General features: G+C 47.4%; 1 protein-coding gene across 1 annotated transcript in view; it reads right to left on the bottom strand.

Moving 5' to 3' along the window:
- dpyda.1 (dihydropyrimidine dehydrogenase a, tandem duplicate 1) overlaps positions 1 to 24,596 on the bottom strand; it is a gene marked incomplete in the record, with an annotated part of 173,820 nt that overhangs the window by 2,169 nt on the left and 147,055 nt on the right. The window contains 4 exon segments of the mRNA XM_062520871.1: positions 1,693 to 1,833; positions 2,361 to 2,510; positions 13,607 to 13,786; positions 19,917 to 20,059. Of these exon segments, the coding sequence (XP_062376855.1) occupies positions 1,693 to 1,833; positions 2,361 to 2,510; positions 13,607 to 13,786; positions 19,917 to 20,059 (614 nt within the window).

Below are 24,596 nucleotides of genomic sequence, written 5' to 3'. Positions count from 1 at the left end.
TCCATCCATGGGAGCTTTTTTTAACAGCCCCCGTGCCTAGCCACGCTACGCTACTTAGCACGGAGCGCTGCCAGCCTCACCTGCTGGATGGTGACACGCAATGTTGATGAATGCCCCTCTTTATTACAAACCATTAATAATATGTGATCCCTCTCAGAGATCCCCTCAGACACAATGAGCGTCACAATGAACAATTACTGCTTTGATAAAAACGGGGCCCCCACTACTTCATCAACACGCCCGTGATGAATCACACCCGACATTTATTTACCGGGGTACGCTGAGCGGGATTCTTTAATAAAACTGTCAGAACAATCCGACGATGCTCCGCAAGGCTGCTCCATATTCAAGAGCAGTGGGGGAGAAAGCGAAGGAAGGTTTCCCCCCCGAGAGTGGGCGACTCCTGGGTGGGTGGGTCTTTGTTCTGCGGTGGAGCCGACTCGTAGAGTTAAAGTGTAACTCCGGCGAAAATGGACCAATACTGTAGGTGTTTTTCTGAATGAAAATGCTATCAACTAAGCCATGGAGACAGTATCTTTCATTGATCGAGCACTACAAAATACTGTCTCCATGGCTTAGTTGATGTCTTTTCATTCAGAGAAAACACCCTTTGGGTAATTTTCGGCAGAGTTACACTTTAAAGTTAACGAACATTTAGCAGACGCTAAAGCACTGTCTTGCGGCATATACACAATGCGGCTAATACACAGGACATTACTGTAGCCCTCTTCAGCCCTATGTCTCCAAGCCCGTAACTTCGCGTTGAGGCAAAGCAGCCTGGAGGGACTGTGATTGGTCAGCTCACCCTGTGTGCTGATAGCCATGCACTTCAGCAGCCTACGGCAGCATACTAGTTCTCAGACAGAAACTTTGCAAATCACCTCAGACATATTTATGGGATTATCCAATTATACAGAGTCTATTTTTCAGCAACGTTTCTAAAATTAACGTCTCACCAACAAGCAGCACTCTGTGGGCAGTTGTGGGAAGTTCACTTGCTAGCACAGCATAAATTGTCTGGCAAACTTCACACAGTGATAACCACAGACTTAACAAGATTGTTGGAGTACACAGTGTCCATTTCCCAATAACTTTTACAAACTCTAAGCGAGAAAAAAACAAAGCAAATGGCATTTATATCATATTGTCTGCATGTATATTAATAACATGGCAATCTATGGAGTTTGCCACTCCAATTAGCATCTGGATGGTGAGCTACACACCCACATGAGAGGCACAACTGAAAGAAGTTCACGAGGGCGCAGAGGTCACAGTGCAGCTAGTTTCGACTCAACACCTTCAGACAGCCTTCACAAGCGACATGAGAGGTCCCTGGGGAAGCTCATTTGTACGATGCAATTTATACACTTTCCGCTCTTCGATGGCAAAATCACAGAGCAGTAACGTAGTGTTTCTTCACTTCTGTTTCTTTTTGCCTTCTTTGCCAGGGCTTTTTAGTGTGAAGTCGATACTGTACTGTACCTCTGCTCAAGGCAACGTGACCGCACTAGGGGGATCTCAAAGCAGGATTAGAGACCTCTCAGTGTTGCCCGCGATTTCACCAGACACAAAGTCCTGGGGTCGAGGGATGACAGTGACCCGTCTTTGTGTCTGAGGCCCAAGACGTGGGATTTGGGCAGGATGAAGGCTGCGTGTGAGGCCGCGCGTGTGGGGTGGATGAGGAAGGCTCACCTGGTAACCCGAGTCGTTGCAGGTCATGTAGCATTTACCACAGTTGATGCACATCTCCTCGTCTATCAAAGCCTGCACTTGCTCCTCGTTGTTGAGCTCCTGGTAGGCCCCGATGTGCTTCAGAGCCCTACCAATCACGTCCTGTGTGTACACACACACACACACACACACACGCACGCACGCACACACACACACACACACACACACACACACACACACACACACACACACACACACACACACACACACACACACACACACACACACACACACACACACACACACACACACACACACACACACACACACACACACACACACACGCAAGACAGGATCAAAGGGTATACTTTGAGCACTTCACAATGTACATTGTAGGGAGTTCAAAGCAATTAAGGAAAATTAAAAGAAGAAAGCATAGATGGTAGTCATGATTAAGGATAATGGTCACTATTTGAATGGATTCTTTTTTCTCTCACTTTAACATGTCTGTGCGACTGCCTTTGGAGCAAGAAAATGTCATTTTAAATACCAAATAACCAACGGAAACAGAGTATGTCAAAACCACATGTCATGTTCAAAACAACACACACACACACAGACACACAGACACACAAAAAAGACAGGAACCACTGGCCAAAATGGACACCTGTAAGCTGTTTCCCCCTTACCCTGACAGATGGAACGGGCCCCTTAGGGGAGAAGGTTCTCGGTCCCGTGGGCTCCACTGTCATGGCGGACTCCTGGTCTCTGATCTTCTGCTTGTAGATTGCCAGCGCCCGTTTCCGCTGCTCAAGGAAGGGCCCGAAGCTGGGCAAGCTCTGAGCGAGAGACAACAACAAAGTGACGGGTGATTTACAAAAAAACAGCCCATTATCTCACAGACACTTACAACAGAAGCTTCATTTGCTCAATTACGATGCTTTTACTGGATTTTGTTGGCGCTTAGTTTCACAGCAGTAACTGGCAAGAGGCTTAACATCATTAAATGTATAGCCACTTTAGCACCCGCCCCAACATAAAGCGTCTTTATTTTACTTTCAGCAGGTCATTGTAGTTTAATTCCTCTTGAAAAAGATATGCTTTAATCTAAGTTGTTCAGTGTGGCCGAATTCCAGTTTTACTTATTCATAACTATCAAATTATCTTTGGAGCCACTCTGCAGTAAATTATGCTCTTTTATTCTCTTTTTTTGGGGTGTGTGTGTGAGTGTGTGAGTGTCTAAGAGTGTGAGTGTGTGTGTGTGTGTGTGTGTGTGTGTGTCCGTGTGTGTCCGTGTGTGTCCGTGTGTCCTTTAAGGGCTGTCTCTGCCAGGCACGTCGGTGTTTCTCGGCTCTCGCCGCGGTCATCGTGTCACTGGGCTCCCTTGGAAGTGCGCTCGTGTGTGTGTGTGTGTGTGTGTGTGTGTGTGTGTGTGTGTGTGTGTAGCGAGAATGCCTCCCTGCTGCATCCCTCATTAAGGCATTAGTAGAGAACAAACAAGAGGAGAGTGGAGGAAGCGAAGCAGCCGAAGCCAACCCTACTGACCAAATTAAAGATAGGCTGTTTGCTTTGGCACCAGGGCCTGAGATGATGCTGTTGTTGTTGGGGTTTTTTGTTTGTTGTTTTGTTTTCTTTCCCCTTCACCCAGGCTTCAAAAATTAATGAGATCCTCTCCGTCAACATCTAACAGTTTAGAGTGTTTCAACATACAAAGGTACTTTTGTGTGTTTTTTTTGTTTTGTATTGTTTTGTTTTGTTTTTTGTTGACTCTTTTTTCTTCGGAAAAAGTCCAGCAAAAACCTCTGTTCCATTTTTGCTCTATTCTGAAAAACATGCATCATTTGAATGGCTGGCGAATCAACACACAACAATTTGTTTTTTCCCCCATTTCTCACCAGAGGTCCAAATTATATCTCTTTTCCCAAACTGCTCCTCGACTGTGTTACCAAAACTGTTTGTGTATCAACGAGTGGAATAATGCCTCCCGGATGGTCACAGAGTGTGATTTCTAGGAGATTATTGCCCTGCCCTTACCACATTTGCACCTTCTGCAAAGCCCTGTACTGTAAAATCATGCAATATATTTGCAAAAATATTCATTCACCATTTGGGCTTAAGACATTGCCGTGTCAATGAACAGGAATTACTTGCTTACACAAAAACGGGTTGCTAGAAGCGATTCCACTTGATATATTTTTTTTCATTGGTGTTGATATTACAAGGAAACATTCTGCTAACCACTTAAAGTCATTTTCCTTTCTTTCTCCCGCTTTCCTCCCAGGAGAGCAAAATAGTCCAAAACAAATGGAAATACATTCAATGTTTCCAGAATTCAATTTAACCCTGGTAGGAACACATCATACGTGGCTGTGCAGTAATCATTTCTCAATGTTAACAGATTTGCTTCTTGATTTGGCCATTGGGGAACACATAAAGTAAACAGTGGCCTCAGCTATGCCAATAGCTAACGGAGACCAAAACACAACGCAATAAGTAGGAGCCGGTCACATGCTCCGCAGTAATTGAAAGGATCTGCAGTGATGTCGGCCTCTTGATGCCATGAGATGGATACACTCCACTAATCTGTATTCACAGACCAAAGTGAGAATGGAGGACTTTTGATACTGAGACCATCTCATTTGTCCAGTTGTTTTTGTAAAGAGTTGTTGTTGTTTTTTTGTCTTTTTTTTTGGCGAAAGATGGCCTCCGCCACGGCTTCAGAGAGGATATCACAGACAATGAGTTGACAAAGAGGGAGACACAGTCAAACACACAGACAGAGATAAAAGACAAAAAGAGAGAGATCTGGTGGACAGAAGTCTGGAGACTGAATTCTTGTGAGCACACAGCTCTCTGTGTGTGTGTGTGTGTGTGTGTGTGTGTGTGTGGCGGTGCTGAGGAGGATGAGGGGGGTTTGGGACCATGGTGGCAGTGCGACGCGTGGGATCGAGAGGGAGAGATGGTGGTGGCAGTGATGATGGGCCACTCGGAGGAGAGCTCTCCCCCAGCTATGCGGCACTGGGTCTGATTACAGCAACGCTTGCCTTGCCGGCAACACAGGTGATAAAGATCCATTCTAATGGAATGCATGCAAATGTGAAATTAATGCCTTCCATTTCAATCTGAACCTCCTCTCCCCCATCCCCCTCATGTTCCTCTCTGTAGTCGTTCTCTCTCTCTCTGTCTCTCTCTCTCTCTCTCTCTCTCTCTCTCTCTCTCTCTCTCTGTCATTCTCTATCTTCCATGATTCACAGAGAGCTAATTTGACGTCGGGGTGCACCCAGTCACCCCATTATCGTCACACACAGCTGGTGTTAGGGCGGGTGATGAGTGTGCATGCTTGTATGTGTTTGTGTGTGTGTGTGTGTGTGGCGGGATGGAGTGGTATGTTTGGCCCCCTTGGTGCAGAGTGTGTGTGTACTTGTGTGTGTGTGTGTGTGTGAGAGAAAGAGGGGGTGACATTAGAAGCATGGTTGATGGCGGATGGTGTATCTGTTTTCACTCTCTCTCACTCTCTCTCTTCTTCTGTCTTTTTTTTCTCTTTCTCCATTTCCTGCCGTGTGCTTAAGTGGAGAAGTACCTGCTCGTGGTGATTTCCCCCGGATTACCATATTCATGACAGCGCAGAGAGAGAAAGAAAGAGAGAGGAAGGGATAGAGAGAGGGAGGAACAGAGAGAGAGAGAGGGGAATAGAGGGATAGAGAGAGAGAGAGAGAGAGAGAGAGAGAGCTCAGCACACACCGCTGCTCCAGGGCGCAGGAGAGGCATTACCCTCCGCCTGGCAGGCCGTTTGTCTCCAGGCTGGGGGGGCCGCAGACGTCGAGAGAGAGAGAGAGGGAGGGAGAGAGAGAGAGGGAGGGAGAGAGAGAGAGGGAGAGAGAGAGGGAGAGAGAGAGAGAGGGAGAAATAGAGAGAGAGGGAGAGAGGGAGGGGGAGCGCTGAGGTGGGGGTGACGGGGGGGGGGGGGGGTGGGGCCAGGGCGAGGGAGCAGCAGTCCGCTTGCCTGCCTCTTCTTTATGTAAATAGCGGCTTTGCCAGCTGAGCACGGCGCCAACAGGACACGTCAGTGCGTCTCTGCTGAGGAAGCCAATCAGGGGCCTGGAGGGGATGGTGGGTGGGGTGGGGTGGGGGGCAATGGAGGGTTCGGGGGCGTGGAGGAGGGGTGTGATGGTGGATTCAGAGGCGTGGAGGAGGGGTGTGCCGGCTAATTCATTTTAGCCCCTCTGAAAGTTGGCCAGAGGCAGCAGAGTAACGGCGGGGAGAGAAAATCTGCTTGCTGTCGCAGATATTTTCTGCCACAATAGAAAAATATATGAATGAGTGGATCAATATGTCACTTTGCATTTATCACATTGCATGGCAATGGAGGTAGGAATAAATAAATAAATAAAAAACGCACACACTGCCATACTTCAGAGGGATTCTGGGTCTGGGTCCCCACTCGTACGTTACCGTTATTTGTTAATGTCTCCAAAAAACAAATCAGGTTTTCAGTTCAAATTGAGGTCACTGAAATTGAATTGCCGTTCTTTACCGTGGCAACTGTTTGGTGAGGTCGACCTGGAATGGCCCTGCAAACCGTCCTGCTCACCCCACCCACCCCACCCACCCCCACCCACCCCATCCCCTGTGTTGCGGTGACATATTGGATTACTACATCAGCAGCCATGTGGATCGGGGTGCTGCCGAAACCGGATACTCTCAAAAACTGCAGTTGAAAATGCTGTTAAAATTGTGTTTACTCTCGACGTAGTGAAAATGAGCTAAGTGCTGCAGAATGTATCGGTTGCAAACACGATCAATATTTAATGAGATATAAATGCTCCCCCTATAAGGCTGGCTCCCAAATACACCCTGTAGGGTATATTTACGTTATATAACTCCTTGGCTCCAACCGAAAGAGAAGCATTGAGCTAATGCCTTTAACTAATACTTCAATGTAAGTGCAATGATAATGATGATGAACCGCGATTCCTCTCACATTGGACTAACTCCCAGACATGTCTTTTCCCATTCACACAACATCGGTTACTGATAACACACCAAAAAGCGCTGAAATTTCTCCATTTTGAGCCGAAGATGCACCATCAGTCGACCGCAAGATGCACGCCAGCCTTAAATGTCTTTTGACACTGCCGCGGCCCCCGCGTGTACAGAATAAAGTATTAATTTGGTGTCGGCTCTGATGAACCCTTAAACGATGATCAAAGAGCTCGATCCAGACCGACGGCAGCAGGTACAGCTCTGGGAGGGGAGGGGAGGGGATGGGAGGGTGGTGGTGATAGGGGGTGTGTGTGTGTGGGGGGGGGGTTGGTGAGTTCATCCACAAGTGTTATTTTTTATTTCATTTTCTACCCCTTTCCCAACGAGAAGCTCAAGGCCAGCCTCGCTCACAAGGCCATTCACTTGAAAGCAGAAGCGGGCAGCTTCAAAGCTCCGGTGGACTCCAGCCTGGCACATTCCTGCCAGCCACTTCCTCCGTGGGGTCTTTAACTGCCAGCCCCCCCACCTCCCCCCTATATATGATAAAAACATTAAGGCTTATTGCTTGGCGAAATGCACATTGCCATTAAGGAAAGACTTTAGGTCATGAGTCTAAGACGCGAGGAGGAGAAAAAAAAGGAAAGAAGAGGAGAAAATAAACCCATAAACAACCCAGAGGCATAATAATTGTGCAATTTATCCTCACTAAACTACTGCAGCGTGCCATAATTAAATATGAAAACCTAAATTTATCTCACAGTCTTCAGCCCTCATTAATTTAAACCTGGGACAGCGGCGCCGGGTCCTAATCCGCCCTGCCGCAGTCCCCCAGCCTCATTCTGCTCCTCACTGGCCATTACAAAGCATTAAAATGTATATTAAGACTCGGCAGCCCATCAACATCAAGCGTGTATGTGTGTGTGTGTGTGGGGGGGGGGAGTAGAGGGACTATCCAGGGAAGGGCAGGCCAAACACAGGCCGCACAAAGACAGGAGGATACTCACTTAGCCTCATTAAGGTCCGCTCTGCCTGTGGTGGCGGGGGGGCGGGGGGGTGTGGGGGCCCTGTGTTCTGCATGATGGCGGCCTATTTGTTGTGTAATAACTCAGCCGGCGCTCTATTGAGAAGTTGCCAGAGCCGGTGAGCTGTGTCTGCTTTAATGAAAGGTGCTGGGTGGCACACAGCGGCACAAAAAAAAAAGAAAAAACAGCCTGCCAAACTCACGTCTTCAGCAATCACACCAAACTCTACTAATTGGATGCATTTTTTCTCCTCCTCCTCTTTCTACCACCATCCCCCCTTCCTCTTCTTAGACACACACACAAACACACACACACACACACACACTCACACACACACACACACACTTCTACACAAGCACGGAGGAAGGGGAGGGGAGGGAAAACACGACAACATGACAACAAAACCAAACTTGTCATCGGGTTTGATTTGCCCATGTGTTTCGCTTGCTCTCTACTCCTCCCGAAGTTCTAATCAGGCGCGGTTTTCCACGGAGGCAACAAATAACCCATTAAAACATCTGTGACTTATAAATAATGTATTTACGGGGGAGAACACACGCCTGACGTGAGATACTGTCAGCGCACGGCGCCGGGCTTTTTTTTTTTTTTTTTTGTCTTTTTCTTTTTTCAAACGCAGATACAAAATGATCAGCGCAGGGGAACAAAAAACTGCATCAGCTTGTGGCACTTCTCAACAACCCTTCAAAAAACTACAAATCTGCAATTAAAGGAGGGCGAGTGCCTCTTAATGCGTTTGGCAGCCCTTTTCCGCGTGGCACAGCGGCTATGCTTCTCCCAAGCAAGTGTCACATGCCCCTGGTGCCAGCGCACCAACCAAAGTGGTAAACATCCTCAACCCGTCATGGTCTCAGATGCTGATCGTTAAATCATATGGACTGGTGTCTCCCAAGATAATTACTTCCTCTGTCCAGGCCAGGGTGATCAAATGAACGTAGCATCTAATGTGTGGGCTTTTTTTTCCCCCTACAAAAATACTCTTCCACTGTCGAGGCACAAACGCACGGAAAAATAAATAAATCACTGCCGTTGCCTTGCCTTTGTACTTTCAACCCCTGTTGCATCCGTGGCTAAAAAGGCGCCATACGCTAACAAAAGAAGGTAGCGCTCTAAGAGCCCATTGCCCTCAGTCTCTGGGGCGAGATATGAGCAGGGCTAATGAAAGATCCCATAGAGAAGGCAGACAGGGACGGCAATAACAGTCCATCTTCCGGCCGGTCAGCCTAATGGGCCTGGGGACGGCTCGCTCCCCTCCCGCCATGACTCCGCTAACGCTAATGCGCCGCCCGCCTAGCGCTGCCCGGGCTCGGAACGTCATAGCCAAACGCTTCCATATGCTGCCGTAAATAAGGCCCATTTTAATTGGGAGTGTCACATTAAGGACGGGCAGCTTTCCGTGCTGATTGCGATAAAGAAAGGAAAAAAGGGGAGAAAATGAGTGGGTGTTAAGCTCTGATGAGCAGAGTGTCATTGGTTTAGCAAAGCATGGAGAAAAGGAAATGTGTTATCATTTGAATATGAATAGTTGGCGGATGTGTGGGCCTCTATCTTTTTCTGTCTTGTGTCCACCCATTACTACCTCTACCCATCAATCAATGAATGTGTTGTCACTCGCTCTCTCTCTCTCTCTGTCTACATGTATCCGTCTGTATGCTTGTCAATCCCTTTATCTGAGTGTACTACAGTTTCTATTAGTCATTTTTTTTTTTATCTAACACATTTAATCTTCACATTCTGTTTTTTTCCCCCTCGCCGAATGCCCCATATGTTTGTCCAAGTCTGGCCAGAACCTTATCAGTCTGGTTCTGGTTCGCCGGAAACACACTTCTGTGTAAACAGTTCCAATTACACTAATTATATATCCCCTGGTGGGGATGTATATTTAAATGAAGCGCAGGAGGCTGTGCCGTTTGTAAATGCGGTGCCACCTGTTATTTCATGGTATCAGGCAATAAAATGGGAGATGGTGATTTCACATCATAATCGGAAAGTAGAGAGCTGGCGCAGTAATACCTGCAATACAGCCTTGTGCAAGAGGGTAGCGGATGATTCCTGTCTTTTAAAAAGCCCTCCTGCACCCAACACACTGAGCATAACCAAATCAACACAAACGTATGCACATAAACACAAACACATACATACAGATACACACACACACACACACACACACACACACACACACACACATACAAGCACGCACAAACACACAGTGACAGACACACACCCACCCACACCTACACACACACACACACACACACACACACACACACACACACACACACACACACACACAGACACACACACACACAGGGAGAACAAGCGTAGCTTTTCAGCCCCCCACAGCGAGGGCCAGATCTGTCTGGCTGAGGGCTTCATTAGCTCCTCATGCCTGCCAGGCTACAGCGCGCCTCACAGCCGGCTAACTCACTGCTTAAGAACCCCCACCTGCTTTCCTTCCCTTCGCTTCCTCCTCACTACATGCCCTCTGTCTTCTCGCCACTGGGGAGACCACAACCCCCACCACCCCACACACACACCCCTCCACACACACACACACACACACACACACACACACCCCAACCTCTACCCCAACCCCACCTCCGCCTGGCAGTGGTGATCCAGAGAGGACTAAGTGGGAGTAGGGAGCACAGGCCCCTGTTACTGCCCTGCTGGAGGGGAGGGGGGGGGGGCCTTGCTGTTAGCACCCCCTCGCACTGACACACACACACACACACACACACACACACACACACACTCCTACTCAGCCACCCTGCGCACCCTCTGCAGTGTGTCTCTCTGGGACAGCGAAGCATGCCACTATCTTGGCTGCCAAAAGCACACCTGTGGTTTGGAGATTTCGCTCCCCTCCCCTCTGCGCACGCCAGCAGGGAGCACGAGCTGCTCCTGCACGCTACAATCTGTGTTTAGCAGAGTAGCGAGCCCCCAAAGACACAAACTTTTATGTACCTCGTCTTACACTTAAACAAAACTTTGTTTTATTAGTATTTCTGGACTCTTTTTGGATCTTTTTTTTTGGGGGGGGGGGGTATTATGCTGCACATACACCGACTCTCACTTTTCAAAGACATTTGGCTTGAAACAAAAGTCCTTGACAAATCCTTGTGCATGGTTTGTATTATGTATGGCGAACAAGAGCCAATTATACCAAGGTGTAAGGCAGAGTACATCTCGCCTTTGTTACTTCATTCTGAAAACAATTTGATTCAAAGAATTCCTCACTTCAAAAGCAGTTGACAGACATCACAAGTCTTTGTCAGCTAATGGGAGTTGTTTAGTTTAGTTCTCTCTTTCCATCCATCTTGTCATGCACGCCAACCTCTCACACAGGTGTGCAGTTTTATCGACACCTTGTCACTCGGGCGCTTTGAAGTGCCTCTGTTGATGCTGGTGTCCTCCTAAATGAGCAGGTAAACATGTTCACCCTTATGCATCGAGTCCTTCATTCGCTGATCTCTTCCGACGTCACTAGGTAGCTGTCCTGGTGAGTTACACGTGAATACAATCGCTCAGATCATAAGGCACTTGCTTTATTCACTCAATCAAACCACTCTGTCACTCATTCATTCATTCACTCACTCATTCACTCACCCATTTGTTCGCTCACTCGCTCGCTCACTCACTCACTCACTCACTCACTCACTCACTCACTCACTCACTCACTCACTCACTTGCTCACTCATTCACTCATTCACTCATTCACTCATTCACTCATTCACTCATTCACTTACAGTTCACTCACTCACTCACTCACTCACTCATTCGCTCGCTGTACTCACTTTCTTTTCCACACAGTTCACCTGAAGGGCACTCCAAAGCATTTCAGTCATAGCTCCAAAATGCAATTTTAGCCCACAGTCTTAGACGAATGATATGACATTAGAACGGGTCTAGAGTCTCTCTTCTATGTATGGTCTGGGGGACACAGCGGATCGCCCTGGAGGCATCAGCCTTCCCGTGACCCGTGCGCTGAGTGACTTTTCTCCCCACTGTATATATCCATGATCCGTGCATGTCGGGGAGAAGCTAGCAGCAGCAGCAGCAGCGGCGGCAGCAACAGCGGGAGTGCCTGGGGAGGTCTGGGCCAAGCCTCCATGTCTGCCGTGATGTTTCTACATGACACCACATGGCTTTCCCGCACCACTGCCTCCGCAAAACCCCGAGCTCGCTAGACACCCACTACAAAACGACGCCTGCTGCTGCTGCTACCGCTGCTGTAGCCGCCGCTGTCGTTATTGTTGCCGCACGCTGAAAAGTTAGGCCAATAATGTACCCGTTGGCATGGAAATTACTCGCACTTATCACCTCTCAGATACGACCCCCCTCCCCCCCAGCCCCCTCTCTCCACCCCCCCACCCCCCCACCCCCCCCTCCCATCCCCTATCCGCTCCTTTGCTCCTCTCTCTCCTTCACCCGGGCGCTTGTGGGGGCATTAGCATTTAAACGATTACGTTGCGCCGGCACTGCCAGCGCCGAGTCCTGCCGTCGCCGTGGCGAGGAGTGGCAGCCAGCTCGTCGTCATGAAAGCGAGGCGCGGGCTTCAAAGCGTTTTCGCTCGCCTAGTTTATTAATGGGTGTGTGTGTGTGTGTGTGTGTGTGTGTGTGAGTGGGGGGGGGGGGGGGGGGCTCTGTGATCTGATAAAAATGCATCTAATGCTGTTCTTTGAAAAGAGTTTACTGAAGTTTTCGGAGCTCATTTGTGTGTTGCCTAATATTCGGCGTACACAAATGGGAAAGATTAACGGCGGAGTGAAGCTGCCATGTGTAGTCTGCCGCATGGAGCAACAAAAGAGTTGCCTTTGTCAAATCTCATTTTCAGACGCCGCTTTATTGCCCTTGTATGAGTGTATTGTGCCGAGTGGAGGCACTTGAACAAAAGTAATAAACACAAACTACACATGCATAGACACACACTTACACTTACACACACACACACACACACACACACACACACACACACACACACACACACACACACACACACACACACACACACACAAACACTTAAACACACACACACACACACACACACACACACACACACACACACACACACACACACAAAAACACACATGCACCAACAAAACAAACATTCACAATACAATCTGCAATTCCAGACTTTTGAGTTTGCCTAGGAGGATGTGGAATATTTTGTGCCATATTGTTTATTTGATGGGGATTCACAGTGTGCAGTGTGTGTGTGAATGTGCTTTGATTGAGGCGATAGACTTTGGCAGACATTCTCTATCTGAAATGTACAGTCATAAAAGACACATACAATGGATGCACTCTGCGTCCTGTGAAGGCAAATTAAAGCTTCCTACTGTGCTGTAAAATAAATAATAACAATAATAATAACGATAAACAAAAAATCCTCCACTTCCGGGCCCTAGACATTCACATTTAGCAAGGCAAAGCAATTAGGAAACATCTCTTTTTTTCCAGCCCGATAATAACAACATGGTGGGGAAACGGCTAGATGAAAGTATAGATCAGAGAATGTTAATGTAAAGCTAATGAATACCTTGCGCTGTCTGCGGGGGGAGTTTACCATGTGGTTAGTTTAATGGACGTCTACCGGGCCATGGTCAGGACACACAAAGCCTCCACGGCCTAATGGCCACTGCGGTCCTCCATGCTGAGTGATGTTTACGCACAGCTGATAGGCCATTATGGGGGCTTTCTTGGTGTTTTGAGCCCCCAACGTTGTGTTCAAGGCAGTGCTGCCTGGAAGGCACTAGGGTTAGGCATGGGTTTAGGGTTAGGGTTAGGATGTAAGGGTTAGGATTAAGTGCCTTTAAGTCAACAGTGGCAGCGCTGCCTGGAAGACGACGTTGGGGGCTCAAAACACCATCGAGCGGGGGCGAGGCGGTCGGGATGCTGAGGTCACTCACCTTGCCCACGAGGTCCTCCAGGCGGGGGACAGGCTTGCCCTTCTGGTGGCGGGCGGTCGGTGGGGACTGGCCATCCCAGTCCTGCAGCTGCTCAAGGCTCCTCAGGTAGAGCAGAGTCTTCAGGCCCAGGCAGTAGTCCTCGATGAGGGTGAAGTCCTGGTTTTGTATAGCGCTGCACACCTGGCACAGGGGAAGAAGGACAAGGCCATGCACGCACGCATGCACGCACACACACAGACACAGACACACAGACACACAGACACACACAGACACACACACACACACACACACACGCACACATACACACACAAACACACACACAGAGAGAGAGGGAGAGAGAGAGAGAGATGAGTTGAGAACGTACAGAGATATGAGTGAATCTGAATTTCAAAACTAACAAAGTTGACAACCTCAAAACAACATTCCCAATAGCGTCCACATGAAATGCATTCTGAATTCAGTCACAAACAGAGAACTGAAGAAACCATTTCACTCCCCCGTCAGAAAAAAAGGTCTCCATCCATCCACAGTCCAGTGCTTAACCAGATTTAGATTGGGCTCAGTGATGAGCGCCATCAAAGCACTTCGATTGTTTTTTTCAGGGAGTGCTGTCTCATGAGCATGGCGCACCAGGGGACCCCCTGTCCTTTGTGGGTGAGACTCTGTGTGTGTGTGTATGTGTGTGTGTGTGTGTGTGTGTGTGTGTGTGTGTGTGTGTGTGTGTGTTTAGGTGTGTGTGTGTGTGTGTGTGTGGTTCTGTGTGTGTGTGTGTGTGTGTGTGTGTGTGTGTGTGTGGTTCTGTGCGTGCGTGCGTGCGTGCGTGTGTGTGCGTGTGTGTGTGTGCATGTGTGTGTGTGCATGTGTGTGTCTGTGTTTATCTGTGAGTGTGTGTGTGTGTGTGTGTGTGTGTATGTGTGTGTGTTTAGGTGTGTGTGTGTGTGTGTGTGTGTGTGTGTGTGCGTATGTGTGTGTGTGTGTGTGTGTGTGTGTGTGTGTGTGTGTGTGCGTATGTGTGTGTGTGTGTGCACCTCTCTGGTGCTACTCCAACAGCAGCCCACCCTGAGTTCTCCGCGTCGGGAGATAAGAGGCGGCGCTATCGGCCCGAGGCATCTCTGAGCTGACACCGGCCTGTGCCAACTGAAGGCTGAGCCTCTGGGGGATTAGCGTGTTTAAAACACACACACACACACACACACACACACACACAGCATGCTACAGCTAATGCTAATCACTGCCGGCAGTCTCAGCCAGTCGATGCGGTGGCGGCGTCTTCACAAACACGCGGCTTCATATCGTTACATTCATATGACCACTTCTTTTCTCTCTCTCTTCACAATGTTTAATCAGGATTATCGGTTATAATGCTCAACGTATCTACAAAAGTCACAACAAAGGATTTCTTCTGCATGTGTGCCTGTGTGTGTGTGTGTGGTGTGTGTGTGTGTGTGTGTGTGTGTGTGTGTGTGTGTGTGTGTGTGTGTGTGTGTGTGTGTGTGTGTGTGTGTGTGTGTGTGTGTGTGTGAGTGAGTGAGTGGGGAGAGGGAAGAACTGTAAGCAGTGCTGTGTCATTTGTGTATTTAAAAATTAAATCGCAGGCAGAATACCCCATGCTGGGAAAATGGGGACATTTATTCTAGCCGGCTCCTGCTTCCAGATATGTTTTCATTAGGATTCTCATTTGCATAAAACTTGTTACTCTGCACTGTTGCGGAAGGCGGGTGCGAGTGTGTGTGTGTGTGTGTATGTGTGTGTGTGTGTGTGTGTGTGTGTGTGTGTGTGCGTGTATGTGTGTGTGTGTATGTGTGTGTGTGTGTGTGTGTGTGTGTGTGTGTGTGTGTGTGTGTGTGTGTGTGTGTGTGTGTGTGTGTGTGTGCGCGTGTGTGTGTGTGTGTGTGTGCGCGTGTGTGTGTGCGATCGTGGGTTGAGGAGTTGTACTCTGCATATCAGACTGCAAGGACAAACAGTGCCAGATACAATTTGATAGCATAACCCCATCAAATGCTGGACACGCACATTAACGACTAACTTACACACGCACAACAGGGACTAATAGCACAGATAAGCCTGGATGAGCAACACAGTCTTCATATTACGATGAGAAGAGAGAAAAAAAAAACATGGATTGATTTGAATACTGGCCACAAATAATGTGTCTCTCTGAGGGAGACACACACACACACACACACACACACACACACACAGACTGCTGCGAATGACCCCTGCGCTCTCCTCTAGGTGCTGAACCCTATGTCTCTGTCCACTAATGAACACATACCTGGCAGGCCTGTACAGGTTCGTCAGATCAAAAGTAGCACAACACATTTGATATGGCTGCTAATGAGGCTGGGGGATGGGTGGAAGGGGGGAGAAATATGAGAAAGAATGGCGCACCTTCATGAATCGCAATGAACACAACAGCTCAGCTCTGCTCTGCTCAGCTCTGCTCTGCGGTTGGACTCCACACAGCGCTGGCTGGCGCTCAGAGACAACAACGTTGGGGAGAGCCGATCGGGTGATGCTCATGAAATGTGCACTGTGACACGAGTCTGGCCGACAGCAAGCGGATTGGAATTGCAATGGCACACATTGGCAATAAATAACTAAAAAAAATAACTAAATAAGAAACACACACTCACCCATACACACACAGACATACAGAGAGAGAGAGAGAGAGAGTTCCTCTTGCCCTAGGTCTACACTGTAAAATCATAAGCTTGTTGTGTGGTGAGCAGGAGAATGTCCATTAGCGCTTTTCATTTGCTTCCGAACATCAAAGATGCACTGCCCAGCCATGGAGCATTTAGCACTAATGCAGCCGACTCCTGAAATAAATCGAAGTGAGAATTTCTAAGTAGTTTCCAGGCAATTGAGACAGCAGGTCCTTTTTATCTGCACAGAAAAACTGCGGCTGGGCATTGATTTCAACTCCTTCTGCGATCTCAAATGCTTTTAGATTCCCTAGTCCCTCGCTCTCTCTCTCTCTCCTCTTCTCCCTTTCTCTCTTCATTCATGTCTCTCTGTCTCGCTCTCGCTCTCTGTCTCTCTGTTCTTTTATTTTCAGTGATAAAAATTCTGGCATTTAGCTGAACACTCCTCTTTTCAAAAAATCGAGGGAGGAAGATTAATTTGGCCTGGCATCTAAATGCTACGTTGACTATGTATGAACCTCGCGTCCTTTCGATTTGAGCGATATGACCAATAAGCCAGGGGATACAACCCACTGATATTTTGCCTTGAAGCTCAGGTGAGCTAACTGGGACTTGGGAAGAGTTGAAGCAGAAGCAAGCACATTTTACAAGTCAATAAATATGGGCAATTCTCATTGTGGATAGACTACACTCAGACGTTTAAATGAGAGGAACCTTTACCCTTTTTTTTCTATGCACAAAAATATACCAAGCTACTCAAATCAATAGCACGGAGGCACTCAAATTGGAAGCTTGTTAAAAATCATTTTCTTTTCTTTTCCTTTTTCGTGTCTTTTTTTCTTTTTGTCATTCCTCACCCTCTGTCGCCTTCTCAGGCTTTTTAAAACGAGTGACTGATTCCTGGTGTTTTCTTGGGCACACAAATCATTACATCTACCTAATGATGACTCCTTTATTGCGCCTTGCCACTGTTTACATGCACTGGGAAAGATAGAAATTGCACCCGGGATCATTAAGATTGAACTAGCTCAGCCATTAGTGAAATATGGCTCCATTGCTTCCCCAAAAGGCCTGCCAATGAAAATGCACTCCAAATCTCAGCCAGTGGCTTTAAGTGAGGCAATTTTACAACCATGTTATGAATTATTTTTTTTCATTTTTTTTTTCTGAAATCCTTTCCACACCACAAAACCCTACCCCAAAAAACGCTCATTATAAATAAGACACAGCATTAACCATTATGTCCCGTTTCTCTGTCCACATTGAGACAATGAGAGCCACTGGAGTGAGACATCATACACAGTCAGAGACATGGCGGAGAGACGAGAGAGAGAGAGAGAAGTCATTCGATTCAGGGTGGTGGGAGGGAGGTAGTGAGGCAGAGGGAAAGAGAGAGAAAGAGAAGGCGAGAGAGAGAGAGAGAGAGAGAGAGAGAGAGAGAGAGAGAGAGAGAGAGAGAGAGAGAGAGAGAGAGAGAGAGAGAGAGAGGGGAAAGAGAGAGAGAGAAAGAGAGAGAGAGAGAGAGAGAGAAAGAGAGAAGGGGAAAGAGAGAGAGAGAAAGAGAGAGAGAGAGAGAAAGAGAGAGAGAGAGAAAGAGAGAAGGGGAAAGAGAGAGAGAGAAAGAGAGAGAGAGAGAGAGAGAGAGAGAGAGAGAGAGAGAGAGAGAGAGAGAGAGAGAGAGAGAAAGAGAAAGGGAGAGAGAGACCCTTCGGGGTGACTGCAAACAAATGTTTTCGGTAATGAATTAACTACAGGGTATTGATCGGCGAGTGGATGGCATTAGCTCTCCTGCAGGATCTGGCGCTGGAGACGTTGTTCCACATTAGCTCTCACCGACACGGGCCTTTGACAGTACGGATACTTACAAGACAAGTGTGACGCACGGGGAAAGAAACACCGCTATTAAAAATAAAATAAAATAAATAAATGGACTGGATTCCTTAGATGCTGCTTCTGTACATGTAGATATAAAAGAGCTGGGTTATCTTGGTGTCAGGTGGGAACAGCTGCAAGCACCCATTATGCCAAATCAGTGCACCTGACGGTTAAGCGTTTGAAAGGAGTCTTGTTTCCGCATCGCTCTCGTACTGAGCGAATGACTCAGATCCCCTGTTTGGGGGGGGAATGGCTCTATGTGCTGTTTGAATGGGCCCAATCATATTGTTTGTTCTGCAAAGAATGAATCTGATGTCTAGGTAAATCGTTGAGGGCTCTCTCAAAACAATGAGGCATGCTTCCCCAATATCAGAACAGCCTTCCCCATGATTCTCCTCTTTCAATGACCACCATTTTGGTCGCATTTCAGACGACAAGACACATTGATTTCAGTCCAGGAAAAAAAAAAAAAAAACGCCGCTAATTCCACATGTATTGTAGATCACTGACTCGCCTCATTTTGGCACATTGTGCTGGTGCCTTGACTTAATGTGTCCACTCTGAAATTATGGCAACGGCATTTTTCCGAAGTTGCCAGACAAGTACAGCCATTATTACGTCCGTGGGTACTTTTCTGATCAACCATGATACTGTCTTCACTTTCTCTGGGTGTCAACAGCACGAAACCCTGAATATTCCCACGGAGGACAAACATTCCTCATTTTGAGATTTTGACACAATATGAAAATGCCAGAGCTGAGCCTTGAAATTTTAATTATGATCTTCTGCTTAACATGTAAACCATTATCATTATCATTCTATAATTACTCAGCTGAATTGCATCAAAGGAGCAAAACCTTTCAAGAACCCTAAGAAACTACAATGGAAAGAAAACATTAGTGAAAATGATTATATTTTGTAAGACGGAACCAGAAATTGAGGCGTTTCAAGGGAGAGCATCCATAATTGAAGGAATTATGATTCAACTGAGAACTCATTATTTATTCCGTAATTAATTTCTCCTATTAATTCAACAGACAAATCTCAGGATGCACCAGAATAAAAACAGTCAGATCCCAAGAGTTTTGACTAACAGGCAGGTAGAAGGACCGAATTACCAAAACATTAAATCATGTTAAAAATAGTGGATGTATTTATTCACCGATAGCGATTCAATTTGCATGCTGATTTCCAAACTGATTATTCCCATTGACACAGTGCATTGTGGGTATGTGACGCTTGAAACACTCTCTCAGTCTAAATATTGAACATTGGAAAATGTCTACATTATTTCAAACTTTTTCAATTAAAACTTCCCGACATGCAAATAGTAAAAAAAAAGCTACAAGCATGAACTTGCTCAACTGGCAAAGGAAAGGATGGTTCAACTGGGATTCAGTATTCTGGGCAACAAAAGTAACTCTTCTCCATCGTAAGTCGTTCTCTACAGTGAGACTATAACATCTCCCAGCCTCATCTTATGTAAAGGGCTCACTGTAACGTGTCGACTATATTCAATATGAAATAACTCCATTTATTAAAGGGGCAGTACCACAATTCTATTGCAGTGCACTTTTTTTGGTCTGACTCAGTGATCCACTCTTCATGGTTCTCTGTATGTGAGCTCAAAACCCCTGGTGTTTGTTTCCCATTTACACAGACATGACAGTGTACAAAGACGTTCAAATACCAACAGAGGTTTGCCAGAATTACAAATTGCATCTTTAACTGGCTTACAACACTACTGCAAGCCACGCTAACCTTTCTAACCAGTGCTTCTCTCTCACCTGCAGGACAGATGCTCCGGCATGGAGGAACTGCAGCCCTGATTCGGCGGAGTCGATGCCTCCCGTGGCCAGGATGGGGAAGCCGGGGAGAGCTTTGGCGATGGCCGACACCGCCCGCAGGGCTATGGGTCGTATGGCATTTCCTGCAAGAAGGTAAAAACCAAAACCTTTGACTGAGGAAAGGGCACCAAGTTTACATCTCTGAGTCACGACACCGTCTTGGCTTTTCTCTCTTTTTTTTTTTTTTTCTGATTTTAAAAGCGGTGACCGGTGACCTTAAAGCCTCACGCATTAGTGGTAAAAGCAGTTACTCATGCCTTCGTGTTCAGTCTTATATCACACAGGTCACCTCTGCTTATAGACGCACTTCATATCTCGGGAGTTAAAAAGGTCCTCCTCCATCTCTTTTGCAGAGGAACCATGTGTGCTCTCCTTCATAAGCATAGCGTTTCCGGCTCCAGGGAGATGCATGCCTTCTAACTTTACACCCCTCATTTATTTACCTGGGTCTCAATGTCCTGAATGAATTTAAACCTCCACTCCAATTGCACTGACAGATGGAGCAGTTTATCACATTAGATTTAACCTCATTTAGCTGCCAGCCTTTGCTCCCCATTGATCAGTGCCAGACATTGTCTATCCTCATTCAGCTCTGTAGCCACTACAGGCTTGGGCGCAGAGACTGCAGACACACAGATAGACACATTGGACACACACGACAACAACAGCCCCTTACGTTTGTGTCAGGCGGAAACAGACTCGGCATTGGTAAAACGTCGTTCTGGAGGAGCGTACGAACGTACGAAGTCCAGCGGCAGATAGGATGCTCAGGAGGACAAGTGAAAAAGACATCCAAACAAGCGCACAGTTCATTTCCTCATGTCGTCTTTAAAATTGATTAACTTAATCTCGTTTGTAATTTCTCCAAAGTCTCTGCAACTGTATCCGGGGGAGATGAAACAAACACGGGCACAAATACACAGCAACAGAAACACACACACATACATACACACTCACACACACACACACACACACACAAACAGAGAGAGATACTGATTCCTTCCTCAAGATTAATGGGTCTTATCAATACAGGAGTTTGTATTTCAACAGCTAAACTAATTACCTTTGAGGGCAGACTCATCAAATAAGTCTCGTCTGGAGGAGTTAAAAAAACCCTGCAGATCTTAAACCGAGCCCAACATTTTTCTTATGCACATAAATACCACATAACCCTGTGTGGTGAATACAGACCGTCTTGGTTTTTTGTTTTTTTTCCGCGTCTCATTGGTGAAATAAGACAGTAGAGTTGACATACGACACACAGGGCGCCATGTTAGGACCTGGCAGCCACCAAGTTTAATACATTAATCTCAGCCGTTCGCCGGGTCATTCAGGTGATATGGATTTCGGGGGCAGCCTCCGCCAACCGGTCGGGGAGATTCGGTTTCCTCGGCTCCAATCTGAGCGACGGGCTTATCTTGGCTAACCCTATCCCGCGCGCCGACCCGGGAGGGGAGAGTGGGGAGGGAAAGAAATGCAATTCCTGACACCTAAAGCCAGTGTAATCTACAGACATGAATTACAGCCTCCTTAGCACAGGGGATGGCTGGGGGGGCGATGGCAGTATGTCAGCTGACACTCAAGTGTAAATCCTGCCAGCCCGATAGCATGAGAGTCACAACTGCTTTCTGCTGAGGGAGAGAAGGAGAGAGAGAGAGAGAGAGAGAGAGAGAGAGAGAGAGAGAGAGAGAGAGAGAGAGGCAGGGAGAGGGGGATAGAGAGAGAGAAAGAGAGAGAGAGAGAGAGAGAGAGAGAGAGAGAGACTGCAGTATGAATAAACACAGAGAGGTCCTATTGAAATGTTGTATTAGCACCAAGAGCTGAAGAACTGACAGATGGACAGGGCGCCTTAAACGGACATCTCTGAGATGCAACAGCATCTGCCCGATTAGCTGAGGTCTCAATAGCACCGTGACAACACACACACACACACACACACACACACACACACACAGACACACAGACACATAGACACACAGACACACAGACACACAGAATTAGAATTATAAGGTTCTATCTTCATTCTGAGTAGTTCTGAGGTATTGGGCTTCTAGTTTTAGAATTCTATAGAGATATCTTGATAAGCTGAACAAGCCTCTTTAGATAATGTCTAAAAATGCATACAACTGAATCACCTCCCCTCACCTTATGAAGTTGCCACAGAATAAGAATATATCAACAACTCAATTTTGCCAGAAATGTCAAACACAACCTTATAATTCTAAGGGGACGACACACGCACACGCACGCACACACACACACACACACACACACACACACACACACACACACACACACACACACACACACACACACACACATATAACCAATGCGTGGCAGCAGTTCGTCCTCTGAGCTCCGGCTCTCCAGCCCTCCTTGTTTTTGTTATGTCCTTCACGACGCGCCGCCCCTCGTTTGAAGGGCTGGCCACATCCATGGCCGGCACAAAAGAGCGCCTCTCCAGGGTTTCCTTAGCCCGGCCCGGCTCGGCCCGGCCCGCTACTGTACCGGCGGCTCGGTGGCCGGCTCGCCGTTCGGGGGCCAATCAGAGAGGAGCGCGGTGGGCCCCCGTCGGTTGAAGCGCCGGGGCTCGGGTCAATCAGCCCCGGCTCTGTTTTTGGCAAGCAGCACACGTAAGGGCCGGCAACTTTGATGAATTATTCCAAACACACAGGCAGAGATGCAGGCTGGAAGAAGCAGAAAAAGAGGAGGAAGAAGAAAGAAAGAAAGACAGACAGAAAAAAAAGAGGAGGGGGGGACGGGGGGGACGGGGGGGTAGCCATGGACATCGACTGCCCAGGATTTGGCCGGGATCATAAAAGCCCGAGGAGAATCACACAAACACACTGGGGGATTGGGGGGGGAAGGAAATGCATGCAGCACCAAAGATCACTACAGTGACCACTTCCCCTCCCCCTCCCGTGACTCCAATCCTCTGTCCCAACGCTTCCCTCAGGGTAAGAGGCAGGAAGGCCGTGCTTATACTCCAACGCGGACGTGCACACAGATCACGGATGCAGAGTTGGCCGTAAAATCTGCTTGGAATCTGCTCTCGTTGTGACATTATAAAATGCTGTAAAATGAGAAAAGGTCTCACGTCATTCCAAGTCAGTGTTGGTATATCTAATTTAGTGTGCTTTTGAGTTGTATAAAAGATAATAAATTAGACACTCTCATGTTATTCATGAATATTTGTTTTGTCTTTGAATACATACTACCTCTTTCTCCCCCCCCCCTTCTCTCTCTCTGTCCTCCTTAAATGTCTATGTCTGTATGAAACCGTAACTATGAACCACTACAGTGGAAGCCATACACCTAGTACAATCACCTTCCTCTGGTTTTCTTCGCATCGCACAGTCAGCTGATAAGGAATCTATTTACACTGTAAATCCCACATCCCAGTTCAATACGGTTGTGAAGGCGCCCATGCGAATGCATCTCCGCTGAGCTACTATAGAGTCGTATAATCGTTAAGATAATTCTGACATTTGCAAAATGTCATCGGTTCACCTTTCTCTTTGATGGCGCAACGGCATTGCATCTGAACCATTAAAAGATAAATACAAAACAGAACAATAGGCAGGGGATACAAGATGGAGCTCCCCCATTTTCTGTCTCACCGAGAGAAAGATCACAGTACGGGCCCAAAAGAAAGACTACACATACACAAGGCTTCATAACAAACAAACACACCCGGACAAACAGAAATTACCGCTAGTCTTCCCTCAATTCTTTTATAGCTCTGAGATCGGTGCCTGTATCTGGCTGATTAAAGCGGCTTTGTCCAAAAGAAGCAGCCAACTCAGAGTCTCACAGTAACATTACAATGGCTATAGCTCTTCAACATGTGGATGTTTTTTTTTTTCATCTTCTTCTCTGCACTTTACAGGAAAATGAAGTAGGGAGGGAAAATGCCTTCGCTGCCAATATCGGCGATCGCTACAGGCCCCCGCTGTGCTCAAGATGCATAATTCAGCATTTTGATATGCTCTTTTGGTATTCTGAGGTCCTGAAAGGCAGCTAACTCTTCACTCTCGTACATACAGCTCAGCTGGGGCAGGGAGAGAGAGAGAGAGAGGGAAATAGAGAGAGAGAGAGAGACAGAGAGAGAGGCAGAGAGAGAGAGAGAGAGAGAGAGAGAGAGAGAGAGAGAGGCAGAGAGAGAGAGAGAATGAGAGAATTAGAGAAAGAGTCGGTTATCGGCAAGGTTTATTCTCCTGCCATGAGAGGAGGGGTCAAGCGAGGCTGGAATACAGAAGAATGCTTCCTGAGGTTCAGGGACTCTCTTCTCTGTTCTTCTCCTCCTCCTCCTCCTCTCTCTGCATCTCCACCTCCTCCTCCTCCTCCTCCTCCTCTCTCTCTCTCTCTCTCTGCATCTCCACCTCCTCCTCCTCCTCCTCCTCTCTCGCTGCATCTCCACCTCTCTCCCTCCTCTTTTCTGCACTCTTTTTTTTGCATGCGTTTATGGCCTTATGCAAGCACTTGAGCGTTGTTGGTGTGCGGACGGCGATTGCTATTCAGCGGGCTATAGTTTTGGTGTGTGGAGGCACGCCTCCAAGTGACACCGTTCTGACACGGCGCGGAGGGGGGAAAAAAAGAGAGATCTGCTGTAATGATACA

This window comes from Sardina pilchardus, chromosome 19, assembly GCF_963854185.1.
Source record: "Sardina pilchardus chromosome 19, fSarPil1.1, whole genome shotgun sequence".
NCBI classification, from domain to species: domain Eukaryota; kingdom Metazoa; phylum Chordata; class Actinopteri; order Clupeiformes; family Clupeidae; genus Sardina; species Sardina pilchardus.
This window is presented reverse-complemented; position numbering and strand designations above follow the sequence as displayed.